Source organism: Carcharodon carcharias, chromosome 4 (genome assembly GCF_017639515.1).
Source record: "Carcharodon carcharias isolate sCarCar2 chromosome 4, sCarCar2.pri, whole genome shotgun sequence".
Classification (NCBI taxonomy): Eukaryota; Metazoa; Chordata; class Chondrichthyes; order Lamniformes; family Lamnidae; genus Carcharodon; species Carcharodon carcharias.
The window spans coordinates 134,199,294-134,213,722 of NC_054470.1; the positions used below are offsets into that span (position 1 = coordinate 134,199,294).

The window sequence follows — 14,429 nt, forward strand, 5'->3', positions numbered from 1 at the left end:
CTATGGCAGGTGGTTAGAGTGGGAGAGGCTCCTGATCAGCCTTGCTTGATGCAGAATAGTGCCCTTCAAGCTACAGCCTCTGGCAACAGGCTAGCTATGAAAACACACATAAGCATATGCTTTGTCTGCCTCATGCAGCACTCAGCATGGGAAGAGAAAAGGAGGAAGTAGTACCTGCTGCATTATCAGCTGACAGCAGGTTTCACAACTGGAAAGCATCTCCACCGCGTGATTGCACATGTCTCCCGTGTACATCGCCAGCACTTCCAATTTTATTTGTAGCCACATGGGAAACAGGAAAAAGCAAGAGAGCAAATGTGGTGCTGGGAACGGCACACTGTTGACAAAACCCCACCTCACCCCGCCCAACCCCGGTTACATAACTTAAGACCTATTACCTGGGTTTTGAGTGGTGCACTCAAAAACAGTCAATGGTTCAACTTCCTCTGAGAAAGCAGCTATTTGAGGCAGAAATCTCCTTTACATATATTATGTATCACACTTAGATATATCCTTATTGGGAGCTTCAGTTTTATAACAGCACAATATTTACTGCTACAAAGAACATCCAGCTACTTTTCCCCAAGAACTAGTCAGGGAAGTCCAACTTTTTTGTTCACAACTTTAAAGTAGCTAGAATGGATACATACATCTTATAAAATATACCTGAAATGTAAAATAACATGTACAAGTGCATTCACACCATCCCAGCTATCAATTACAAAAAGGCTGACAACCATGGATGCTAAAATAAACCAGCACCATGACTAAAGGATGCCAAGTCTTTTCAGTAAGTAGACTTCCAAACTTTGCTAACTTGGTTGGTAAATGTTTCCTGACATAGAGCCAAAATTTTGAAATCACACAATTGTGCTGAATTCATAATTCATTTCAGCCAATTGTCCACTGTTGGCTTACAGGCAGCACAAGCCTCCCAGTGCTGCTGGAATTAAAGAGGAGAATTTTACTGGCCCGAATGAGGCAGGAGGAAGGTGGGGGGGGACTAGTAAAATCATGGGGAGCCTTGGCACATCAGCCACCATCGGGGAGTTTTACTGATGGCAGGTAAAAGAGCAGCAGCAAATATGTAAAAGGCCCTATTAGGGGCCATATTACAAGGCTGTCGTCATTTTGCTGATGGACCCCGCACCCCCCCATCCCCCGTTGCATGGGAAGGCCCACCAGCTAGGTCAGGGATGGGGGATTTTTGTTTGTAAATCAAAGAGGCGGCCATGGACAGGGAAGGCAGCCCCCTCCACAGCCCCATGAATTTCCCTGGGCTCGTTCGCCCTCCAGCAATGGGCCATTCGATTTTTTAAAAAATATTTTTCCCTGCCTCTGTGCTGAGTTCAGCAAGTCTTCAGCTGGCCTCGGTGCTTCTGATGGTACTGCTGAGCCTCCTGAGCTGCAGCCCAGTGATTGGGCCATCATCCTGAACAGGCATTCCAGGAGGCTGCCACTTAATTGGCTGTTGCCTGTAAATTTGAGAAGCAAGTCCTGCCAGCCGCCCGTGCATGCCGGCCAATGTCACACCTGATCGGCAAAAATCCTGCCCAAAATTTCTGCCTTCACCTCCTATTGCTTTGCTGTAAATTCAACAAGTTTATTACTTTTTGTACCTCTGATGCTTGAGCACTCATGCTAGCTCCTTGCTTTGATGATTTAGCCGAATCAGACTTCTTTCCTCCCTGTTTAAGAAAATACAAACAAAATGGAAGTTTAGTTATTTAAACCATTTCCAGGTAGATTAATTCATGTCCACGAGAAACATTTTACTTACAACTGAATATATATTTAGAAATGCAAGGTACATAAAATATAAAAAGCAACGCAAGTTAGCTGCAGAGTATTTTCATTTATTCATTCATTCATGGGGTGTAAGCACTGCTGGCTAGGTCAGCAGTTACTGCCCATCCCTAGTTGCCCCTTGAGAAGGTGTCGATGAGTCAACTTCTTGAGCTGCTGCAGCCCACGTGGTGTAGATACACCCTGTGTTGTTGGGGATATCCAAGGTTATGGAGAGAATTTTCTCCCCGTCGTGGGTGCTGAGCAGGAGCGGGCGCGGACAAGGGCGCAGCTGATTGCCACCCGCAATTGGCTGTGCATCGCCATTTTACGTGAGTAGGCCACTTAAGGCCTGCCCAGCATGACATGCACCTGGATGCGCTGAGTGCTCCCTGTGCAGGCAGGGGGAGGAGGGAGAGTCGGGGCCTGCACTCTTTCACACACATGCACACAAAAGAGTGCAGATATCTCCCTGAGGCTTGATTATTCTGAACTGAAATAAAGAAAAAAAAATTATCCTGACACGTCCTCATGTGACAATGTCACATGAGCTAGGGCATGTCAATGAATTTTAATAAAAAATTTTTATTCAATTTAGAAAGCCTTCATGAAACCTCATCCCACCCATGGATGAGGTTTCATGATAAATCGAAGGCTGCCTGGGCTTTTCGCCTGCCCGCCAACCTTAAGGTTGGACAGGCAGCCCAGAGAACCAGCTTAATTAGATTATTAATGGCCATAATAGGCCTTTGACAGTTTAGTGGGCGCACAGCCGACTACAGTGTGCACCCGCTGAACTGAAGATCAGAATGACGCATGCCCGACGTCACCGTGCATCATTTTATGTGTCTACCCCAACCCCCACACATCGACCAGGAGGTTCAGGCCTATGATCCAGCAACCATGAAGGAACAGTTCCAAGTCAGGATGGCGTGAGGGCTGGAGGGAAACTTGCAGGTGGTGGTGTTCCCATGCATCTGCAGCCTTTGTTCTTCTAGGTGGGTTTGGAAGATGCTGTCGAAGGAGCCTTGGTGAATTGCTGCAGTATATCTTGTAGATGGTTCACACTGCTGCCACTGTGCATCAGCGATTGAAGGAGTGAACGTTTAAGGTGGTAAATGGGTGTCGATCAAGCGAGCTGCTTTGTCTTGTATGGTGTCCAGCTTCTTGAGTGTTGTGAGGGCTGCAACTCATCCAGGCAAGTGGAGAGTATTCCATCACACTCCTGACTTGTGCCTTGTAGATGGTGGACAGGCTTAGGGGAGTCAGGAAGTGAGTTACTTACCATAGAATTTCAGCCTCAGGCCAGCCCTTGTAGCTACAGTATTGACATGGCTGGACCAGCTCAGGTTCTGGTCAAGTAGCCCCACCCAACAGCACCCACTCACCACAACCACCCCCCCAACTTTCCAGGATGTTGACAATGGGGGATCCAATGATGGTAATGCAGTTGAAAGTCAAGGGGAGGTGGTTAGTTCCCTTTGTTGGAGATGGTCATTGCCTGGCAGTGTGTGGCATAAATGTTGGTAGTGAACCCTTCATTATTTTAGTATGTGAAAGCTGCAAAGAGTCCAATGTGGGATCAGCATGAACATCCACAGAACTGACAGACCAGGCTATCGGCATTGGTGCTTACAGGAAATTCTGCAGTTTGTCATTTCTGGCTTTCCTCTAGACACACTAGATGTTGCAAGTTTAGCATAGATGCTCTGTGAGGCATGCTGAACCAAATCTCAGTGCTTACCACCATGTGGGCGGGTTGGCACAAATGTTACTCACCACTTATCAGCCCATGCCTGAACGTCCATATCGGCTGCACACAAACTACACAGACTATTTCATTGTGTGAAGAGTTGCAAATGGAGCTGAACACTGCACTCAGTGAACATCCCCACTACTGACCTTATGAAAGAGGGATGGTATCCTGGATAGTGATCAACTCCAAGTGTGACCCACATGAGTTTTGCGTCACACTCCAGACCTGAACCTAGTAGATAATGGAGAGGCCATTCTAAAAGCTAGGAAGCAGCAAGCAGTGTTTATATTGCAAACAAAACGCTCCTGTTAAATATAGTACAGCTTCTCGGAATCATTTAGGAACCAAAGAGCTGCATGGCAATATTTCAAGCATGCTAACAACAGTAAGTTTAGTAAGGAAGTGTAAAGGTTTTAAAAATAGAGAAATGCTAGTGAATCGAGGTCACATCTTTTGCAATCCTGACGTACACCGATTAGCAGTAGTTGAAGTATTCTTTTGCTCAGAGCATTGAAAGTCCACTGAATACAGGGGAAAGTTTAGTTTCTAAAGTTTCTTCCCATCCCAGGCAAACTTCTTAAAAACATGAACAATGTAAGGCTGACGTGCCAATAAAAAAATTCCCTCACATCATACTGAGCACTTGGAAAACAGTGGGAGAATCTGACAGTAAGCATGGATTTACAAAAGGGAAATTATGCTTGACAAATCTACTGGAATTTTTTGAGGATCTAACTAGTAGAGTCGATGAGGGGGAGCCAGTGGACGTGGTTTATTTGGACTTTCAGAAGGCTTTAGACCAAGTCCCACATAAGAGATTAACGTGTAAAATTAAAGTGCATGGGATTGGGGATAGTGTATTGAGATGGATAGAAAACTGGTTGGCAGACAGGAAACAAAGAGTAGGAATAAACGGGTCTTTTTCCGAATGGCAGGCCGTGACTAGTGGAGTACAGCAGGGATTGGTGCTGGGAGCCCAGCTATTCACAAGATATATTAATGATTTAGATGAGGGAACTAAATGTAATATCTCCAAATTTGCAGATGACACAAAGCTGGGTGGGAGGGTGAGCTGTGAGGAGGATGCAGAGATGCTTCAGTGTGATTTGGTCAAGCTGAGTGAGTGGGGAAATGCATGGCAGATGCAGTATAATGTGAATAAATGTGAGGTTATCCACTTTGGTAGCAAAAACAGGAAAACAGATTATTGTCTGAATGGCTATAAATTGAGAGAGGGGAATGTGTAACGAGACCTGGGTGTCCTTGTACACCAGTCGCTGAAGGTAAGCATGCAGGTGCAGCAAACAGTAAAGAAGGCAAATGGTATGTTGGCCTTCATAGTGAGAGGATTCGAGTACAGGAGCAGGGACGTCTTGCTGCAATTATACAGGGCCTTGGTGAGACCGCACCTGGAATATTGTATGCAGTTTTGGTCTCCTTATCTGAGGAAGGATGTTCTTGCTATAGAGGGAGTGCAGCGAAGGTTTACCAGACTGATTCCTGGGATGGAGGGACCGACATATGAGAAGAGATTGAGTCGGTTAGGATTATATTCACTGGAGTTCAGAAGAATGAGGGGGGATCTCATAGAAGCCTATACAATCTAATAGGACTAGACTGGGTAGATGCAGGGAGGGTATTCCTGATGGTGGGGGAGTCCAGAACCAGGGGTCACAGTCTGAGAATATGGGGTGGGCCATTTAGGACTGAGCTGAGGAGAAAATTCTTCACCCAGAGAGAGTGGTGAGCCTGTGGAATTTGCTACCATAGAAAGTAGTTGAGGCCAAAACATTATGTTTTCAATAAGAGTTAGATATAGCTCTTGGGGCAAAAGGGATCAAAGGATATGGGGAGAAAGCGAGAGCAGGTTATTGAGTTGAATGATCAGCCATGATCATAATAAATGGCAGAGCAGGATTGAAGGGCCGAATGGCCTACTCCTGCTCCTATTTTCTATATAAATATGAGGCATTTCATGCTGTAATTTAAAATACAACATTCACCTAATATGGCACTTCATTTAAACTGATTTTTAAAATATGTTGGCCAGGAATTTGCACAGTTTTTTTTTTAATCCATCCATGGGATGTGGGGGTCAGCTAGGCCAACATTTATTACCAATCCCTAATTTTGTTTGCTCAGAGGGCATTTAAGAATCAACCACATTGCTGGTGGGTCTGGAGTCACATGTAGGCCAGACGAGATGGGTTTTTATGACAATCGACATCATGGCCTTCGTCAGATTTTTATTGAATTCAAATTTCACCATCTGCTGTGGTGGGACTTGAATCCAGGTCACCAAAGCATTACCCTGGGTCTCGAGAACACTAACCCAATGACAATATCTCTATGCCACTGCCTCCCAGATAATGGTGAGCCACCATCATTACCCCATCAAATTGGGTTGCAACTTCACGATTTAGAGCAAGCACACAGATTAACATGGAAATCCTGAACTTTTGGTCAGGTTGCTCTGTGGAGCACAATTAGGCACTATAAAAGTTACATGAAGGTTTTTTAAAAATAAGTTGTACTTGTCAAGAAGACTGATATCAATGTTGGGGAATGAGACACTTTTCCACTAAGGCATGCACCATTACCAAGTATTCCAGGTCAGATGTCATACAGCGAGGTGCTATACTCTGTCAAAATAATATGCACCACAGAACCTCGCAAACACTATACAGAGAGCTTAATTTGGCACTTAGCTGTGCCCACTAGGAATTTGTTTCAGATTATAGATGCTGTGAGCCAATCATGAAAATATTTTTAAAAATATTCATGACACATACAGACAGCAGCTGAAACATCACCATCACCATAATGAATCTAGGGCCCTTGTCTCCCTCTCTCCACAGCTGGTGTTGCTCTGCTTGGCCTCATTGTCTCCTCCCATTCCTCCTGCAGACCAAGGTACTGATGGCCAAGCACTTCCTTTCTTCTGATGACTCCCATTAGGTGTTGAATAAGGTAGAACAGCCCAGCATTCAATCCTTTTAGGTGAAATCCTCTGAATATTTCCTGAATAAAGGGCAGGATCTTCTGGTTGGTGAGCGGGGGTGGGGCCCGCTCGCCTATGCATAAAATGATGCGGGATGATGTCGGGTGGAACTCCCAACGTTACCTCGCGTCATTTCCATTTTCAGGTTGGCAGTGGCACAGCCAAGTCAGCTGCATGCCCGCCAACCTGTCAACAGCCTATTGTGGCCATTGACAAACTAATTAAGGTAATTAATGGACCTGTCTGTTCAACCTTAAGGTTGGCGAGCAGGCCGGGAACCCTGGTGGGCTTCGGAAAAAGCACAAGACCTCATCCACGGGCAGATGAAGTTTCATGAGGATACTTAAATTTTTATTGAATCTTTTAGTATAAGTTATGGACATGTCTCAACTCATGTGACAGTGTCACGGGGGGCACATGTCAGGGAAATTTTTTTATCATTTCTATTAAAAATTTGAATTCCGAGCCGATCTCCCTGAGGCAGCACTTTGCCTTGAGGAGATCTGTGAGCTCTTTTGCACGCTTGCGCGAAAGAGCACATTCCTGGCTGAGGGAAACCCCCCCACCGCCCGCACAGGGAGTGCATAGTGCTTCTTGGAGGATGTCACGCTGGGCCGGCCTTACTTGGCCCGCCCATGTAAAATGGCGGCACTGGAGGTGCATCCGCCTGTGCCCGCTCCTGCACTCCCCCCCAATTTTTCCCAAAATGTTGATACACTGTTGGTGATGTGTTGGTAATGTGTCCCAGGATGTCTCCCAGTGAGTTCCAAAAGTCCTCAAACCTCCAGCATAAAGTGAACCATATAAACTCATTTACTCCCAATCACCTGCTCACAGCTTCAGGTCAACTGCTAGCCACCAAAAGGCAGTGTAGCCTCAAATTGCTTGCTAGCACTTATTAAAGTGACAGTGAGCTGCTTAATGTTCCACCGGGCAGCCATTCCTAGCACATTCTTCAACTCCTTCAGCAAGACGACATCTTCCACTAAACGTAAGATAAACTGGCACTTCAGCTTAAGATTCCATCTTGGTCGCCTTGGAGCCACTAAAGTATCCAGGGAAAATTGCCATTGTCTCTGGTAAATCCAAACACCACAAGAAAGAAGGGCAGTCTACACTAAAGGTGCACTGAGGTTCTGTTGATTTATTATTCACATAACACACATTGTTATACCATTGGGTACTGTGGTCAGGTTAAAAAAGACAAATATTGGAAAGCTCCATTATATCTTTTCTGTCAAGTCAAGTGTTCTCGATCTGCCCCAATTACTTCCAATATTAGGCATTCCTCAAACAGCATCTATGTTTCAGTGTAAGCAAAAGCAGTGGCTCGCATTTCAGCCTTGTTATTATTTAGCTGCCCATTGCATTGCTACCCAAATAATTTTTTGCCTGAAAAACTTGGTATAGTTACTTGAGACACTTAAAACTGTAGCGCAAATACAGAAATGAATGAGGCTTGTGTTAAAATTCAAACTCACTCCAAATTCCTTTTTCCTCATGCTTAATACAAAATTCTGCTTCTATAAGCCTAGGAGCTAAAACATAACTGTACGCATGGAAGAAAAAAGTGTTTTATTATTATGGGATGAATTGGAAGTAGTACAAGATCCCCTGTGCACTCATTTGCCCGTCAAACAAATAATTTAAACTGCAACGATAACGTTTAAGGAATAAGGTAAAATGGAAGCAAGAGCAAGCAGCAGATTTCTAAATTTCACTGAATGTTTAGGTTATTTTAAAGTAGTAAATATCTTGAAGCTCCAGCAGACAGCTGAATTAATACCCTTATTTTGGACCTTGCAGGTTTCCATGATAAATTTCAGCTGAGACTTGATATTTCTCTCTGTTCCGTGGCTGCACTAAGATAGGGTCAAAAGAAATTGTTCACAATGAAGCTGTCAATCACAAAAAGGTTTCAAATGGCAAACAGCGTCTCATAGATGTCGACTAGGCAACCTAGGTACCCCTATAGGACATAGCCAACATGTGACAGTTTTGTTCATATCAACCCAAATGGATAAGTACAAATGTCATGGACACTGATACAAGAATTGGTGGCCCAATGATAAATAGCAATTGTGTTTTCTTATATGGCTGGACTTGGCAACTATTTTTTTTACCAGACATAAATATATCAGTCATCAACTCTTTGGTACTGACACACACTGCTGTGTGTGCTCATTTTCTTCATGCACACACAAAAGCACAGAAGTTCTCCAAGTCTGTTGCTACAACAACCATTTTAAGGCAGCTATAATGCTGACAAGCTACAAATCCCCCCAGGTTATACATCCTTTTAAAAAATAAATTAAACAGGACAGATCTCTAATCCATTACATATTTGAAGCACTAGCAATACAAGTTTGGATTTCAGCGCATTAAGAATTGTGAAGAGCCAGTATTATACAAATGGGATCTTATGAAGAAAAGAATGAAGCCACAGCAAAAGGTTACTTCAGAATTCATATTTTATTAAAAACTATCAAATTATGGTTAGCCAATGAGGGACGACCTGCAGTTCCCTTATTAAAATGTGGAACTGCAACAGAACTGGAGCATGTGCTGTGCAGATGATGGCGCTCAACTTGGATGGTTGTGTAGAAATTCTCAGCGGATGAGATACAACCAGGGACAAGTCCAACTGGGAGTCAATGAATTCAAGGGAAAGATCCCAGACAGCAGTTCTTCAAGGTACACTGCAGGCCCGACAGCTCAATGAGCTCCACTCTCAGCTCAGGAGAGCTCAACAACTCCACATACTGTCCACAGCGGAGTTCTCCTGTTGCAGTAGGACCAACATTTGTTCTTTAACTAATGCCACCAAAAAAACTGGATTGATCGGTCACTAGTCTGATTGCCGTTTGTGAAACCTTACATTATATAAGCTGGCTGTCATGAAACAGTAACAACTTGTATTTATATAACACAACTAATGGAATAAAACTCTCCAAGGTGAAAAAAAAATAAAGCCATATCTCATTACTATAGCTGATTTTTCAGCTATAGTCTGGTCTGAAGCAGGCTCATTGTTATTTAAAAATATTACTTCAGTGTACAAAGTATTTGTAATTGGAATTTTAAATAATACTGACTTGGGAATTGTTTTCATTACAACTATAACACTCATCTACAAATCAATATTGGGGTACACAATTTATTGAAACTTGCAATTTATACCAGATTTCTAAATATAACAAAAGGTCACAGGCTGTGCAACCATAGATACAAAACAAAATAGAAAGCTAAACAAGATAGCTTGTAAGTGAATGCCAAAAGTTAAATATCATGAAACCATCAAACACTTTCTCCTTGTCTAGTCACTCCTTATATGCCACTTAATTCATCCATCTTTTGAGACAAAACTATTTTTGTTACCACCTCCCAGAAGTTGATCCTCAAATCTGATGGGCATCATCTTTCCCACAATAACATACTGTATACTTTCTTTCCGCATAGGATTGCATTGCATCTCTGGTGCACATATAACAACAAAGTGTTTAATGGTCCATGTTTGTATCAGACTGTCACTTAAGTTGTCAGACAAAAGGTTTATGAGCCTGATTAGTCCCAACAAAAGCACATCAGCTCAAACTTTCAAAGACGGTTTAATCTTGCCATTTCTTGGAATCAAATCAGTAATAAATTCTTCCAGCAATTTTGGACAGATTTCTAAAGGTTTCCCAACAGTAAAGCAATAAGCTGATTTAGTGCCAAATTAGTAAATAGCCATTTGAAACCCTGCAGCCTGAACACTTACAAATGCAATGCACAAAAAAATCAATTTGGAGATTTTTTTGTTGTTGCAAGTCTTCTCAATTCTCAGTCTTGAAATCAAATGATTTGTGAGGCACAACTAGGTTTGAAGATTTTGAACAACCTGCTACAAAGATTTGTTGTCAACCAAAGTTCACACTGCAGTGGGCATGATTTATGCTTTGAGGAGGTAACCAAATACATCACTACATTCCATTTAAAATCCTGCAAGTTATCTTACAAGGCAAAAGCTTTCCTTCTTTAGCATCCTTTCAGAATTTTTGCCCAGCTTCAGAAAAACGTTTCACATTTTTCCATTTATTTGCTTGTTATGTAACATGACAAAAATTACCACACAATTTTTCTTCCTCCGTAAATTAATGAAGGTTTAGTTTAGCTCCTGTGGAGTATAACCAACCACCAGCATAAGCTAGTTAAGCCCAATAGCCTGATTTTGTGCTTATAAACTCGGTGTAAATACATGTACATGAAAATAAAAGGAAGAGACAGCTTATTGGGTTTGTGATTGCTGCCACTTCGCTACATTGAGAAAGCCATAATTGCATGAGGGGGCTGAAGGAAAGAGAGGTAGGGTGGCACAATACTAAATACTGCCCCCATCTATGCATCAAAGAATAGGCAGCATGCAAAGGGGTAGTGAAGGAATCTTTAATGAGCTCACACAATAACAATAGAAGAGTTCAAGGCAAGGAGTGTGTAAGGATAAGAAAGCATTTCATGTGTATGCAGTGAGAGGGAATAATTTGCACTGCTGTGTTTGAACATGGCAGCAGATTTCTGCAAGATGCACTAAAACACCAAAATTATTTTTGACTTTTTGTAAGGATATAGGCATTTCTCAACAATACTAGTCTGTTCCTTAAAATAGATAGCACTTAAACTGCAACTCAGGAAGGACAAGGATAGGATCTTTATGGGGCAGTCCATCAATGGTCTGCATGCATCACTAATACACAGCACCTGGTGACAAGCCAGGACACAGCAGTGTAAAATCAATTACACACATATCTATGGAATGCTGCAGAGCAACACCTTTGCCAATGGCATCATTATGAAGCCTACAACATATCTCAATTCTGGACAACCTGGAGGGTGGGGAAAGGGTGCGGCTGTTTATAAAGGCAGAGGTTTCACCAATCTAGGCAAGAGAATAGCTGCTTCAAAAGATCTATTCTATGCTTGCTTGGGCCTGGTGGTAGAATCGACCCCACTGAATCATCTTTGTGCTGCTATTTGTGGGATCCACATTACTTCAGTGAGTATCCTGATCTCCCAGCAGCCATCCCTCTTTCTCAAACAAGGGCTGGTCCTATCAGCTGTCACAGAATAAAGAATTGTGATTTTTAAACAAAAATATATATTGCACAAACCCTGCATGACAAGATTCCAGTAATCACAAACAAATTACATATTTGTGTTAATACCACTGGATTAAGTAGAAGCCCATACTCCCCAAGTGGCTCTAATCAGGCCTTGAACCTGAGGTATTCTTGCCACCTTCCTGCTCTCTCTTCTTTCTTATTGTATGTGATAAACTTATTTGCCCCTTTAAACATCCCGAGGCTTGATGGATGCAGCAGTGCATTGCATTCTGCCTGATCTGACAGGTGTAGCTACTGGACCTTGGTCGGAGTCAGTTGCGAAAAAAAAGGACTGCTGTCACCTTAGCCATCAGATGGAGATGCCAATCATGAAAATATTCTGCAGATCTTCCTTCAGAGATGGCACTACCTCCCTGGTGAAGGTCAGCTTCCCACCCATCTACAAAAAACTGAGCCTGGTACTGTATACCTGTGGACAGTCCTGACATTGTACACACACCTACTTATAGAGCTGCTGGACAAATGCCTCCTCATCCTCTATTTCATGAACAGCCAAGAAATCCACATGATGTTACTCTAGTTGGCTAAGTCAGGGAGCACAAAAATAAAGTTCTTCTAAAAATAGAAACAAATGGATGCTCCACTCCAATTAAAAGAGAACTGAACACAAATTCATGGGGGATGTTAACATAGGGGGAATGTCACTGAACTAGTAAGCCTGAGGCCCAGGCTAATGCTCCAAGGACATGGGTTCAAATCCCACCACAGCAGTTGGGGGCATTTATATTCAATTAATTAAAAATCTGGAATTAAAAGCTAGTCTCAGGAATGGCCACCATGAAATGATCAAATTTCCATAAAACCTCATCTGGTACACTATTGCCCTTTAGGGAAAGAAATCTGCTGTCCTTACCTAGTCTAATGCAGTTGACACATAACTGCCCTGAAATGGCCTAGCAAGCCCCTCAGTTGTATCAAACTGCCACAAAAAAAAATCAGAAAAGAATAAAACCGGATGGACCACCTGGCATCAACTAGGCACCAGAAAAGACAAGGGCACACTGTGCCTATTCGACCCTGGAAAGTCCTCCTCATTACAATCGGGAGGTTTGTGCCACAATTTGGAGAGATGTCCTACAGGCGAGTCAAGTGATGAAGTGACATAATCATACTCTCAGAATTGTACCTCATAGCTAGATACCTCCATCCCCACCCCTGGGTATGTCTGGTCCCAGGACATGCCCACCAGAGGTGGCACTGTGGTACACCATCATGAGGGAGTGGCCCTGGGAGTCTTCAACAATGACCACTGGCCCCATGAAATGTTATGACATCAACCCAAACATGGGCAAGGAAATCTACTGCTGATTACCACTTACCGGTAATAGTACTGAAAACTTGTGCTCCAAAACTAGCCATACCCCTAGCTAAGCTATTCTGGTACAACTACAACACTGGCATCTACCCACAATGTGGAAAATTTCCAGGATATGTCCTGCCCAGGACAAATCCAATCCGGCCAATTACCATCCCATCAGTCTGCTCTCAATCATCAAAGTGATGGAAGATGTAATTGGCAGTACCATCCAGGGGCACTTACTCAGCAGTAACCTGCTCACAATATCAGTAAAGATTCCACCAGGCTCCTGAGCTCATTACAGCCTTGATCCAAACATGGACAAAAGAACTGAATTCCAGAGGTGAGGCATGACTGACTGCCCTTGACATCAAGGTCACATTAGACAATTAATGAGTCCTAGCATATTTGAAGTTAATGGGCATCAAGGGGAAAACACTCTACTGGTTCAAGTCATAGCTAACACAAACAAAAATTGTTGTGGTTAATGAAGACCAATCATCTCAGTTCCAGGAAATCACTGCAGGAGTTCCTCAGGGTAGTGGTCCTAGGCCCAACCATCTTCAGCTGCTTCATCAATGGCCTTCCCTCCATCAATATTCATGCCACATAAGTGGCAGGCAATGACCATCTCCAACAAGACAGAACGTAACCATCTCCTCTTAACATTCAACAGCATATCCATCACTGAACCCCTCCACCATCAACATCCTGGTTGTCGCATTGACCAGAAACCTAACTGGACTAGCCATATAAATACTGTGGCTACAACAGTAGATCAGAGGCTGGGAATTATGGTTTGAGTAACTAACCTCCTGACTCCTCCTAGTCTATTCACCACCTACAAGATGCAAGTCAGGAGTGTGATGAAATACTCTCCACTTGCCTGGATGTGTGCTGTCCCAAAAGCACTCAAAAAGCTTGATGCAATCCACGAAAAACTGTATACTTGATCAGCACCCCATCCACCACCTTAAACATACACTCCCTCCACCAGTGACGCACAGTGGCATCAGTGTGTAACATATACAAGATGCACTATGGCAGTTCACTAAGCCTCTTTCAACAGCACCTTCCAAACCCATGATCTCTAGAAGAACAAGAGCAGTAGACACATAGGAACACCACCACCTGTAAGTTCCCCTCCAAGCCACACACCATCCTGACTTGGAAATATATTGCCGTTCCTTCACTGCCAATAGGACAAAATCCTGGAACTCCATTCCTAACAGCACTGTGGGTGTACCTAAACTTCTGGACAGCAACAGTTCACCACCACCTTCCCAAGGGTAATTAGGGATGGCAATAACTGCTGACAATGACACTCACATCCCATGAAAGAACAAAACAGTTCTAAGAGTTTACAAATCCCAAAATAAAGAAAACTGGCAAAATACAGAACAAGCAACAAGTCCAGCAATTTCAGCATCA

At 43.2% G+C, this 14,429-nt stretch overlaps 1 protein-coding gene across 10 annotated transcripts in view; it reads right to left on the minus strand.

Moving 5' to 3' along the window:
- Positions 1 to 14,429, minus strand: part of cast (calpastatin) — a 228,683-nt gene that overhangs the window by 193,643 nt on the left and 20,611 nt on the right. For all 10 annotated transcript variants that reach the window (XM_041185929.1, XM_041185937.1, XM_041185934.1 and 7 more), the window contains one exon: positions 1,620 to 1,688. In XM_041185929.1, the coding sequence (XP_041041863.1) occupies positions 1,620 to 1,688 (69 nt within the window). The remainder of the gene's footprint in view (positions 1 to 1,619; positions 1,689 to 14,429) is intronic.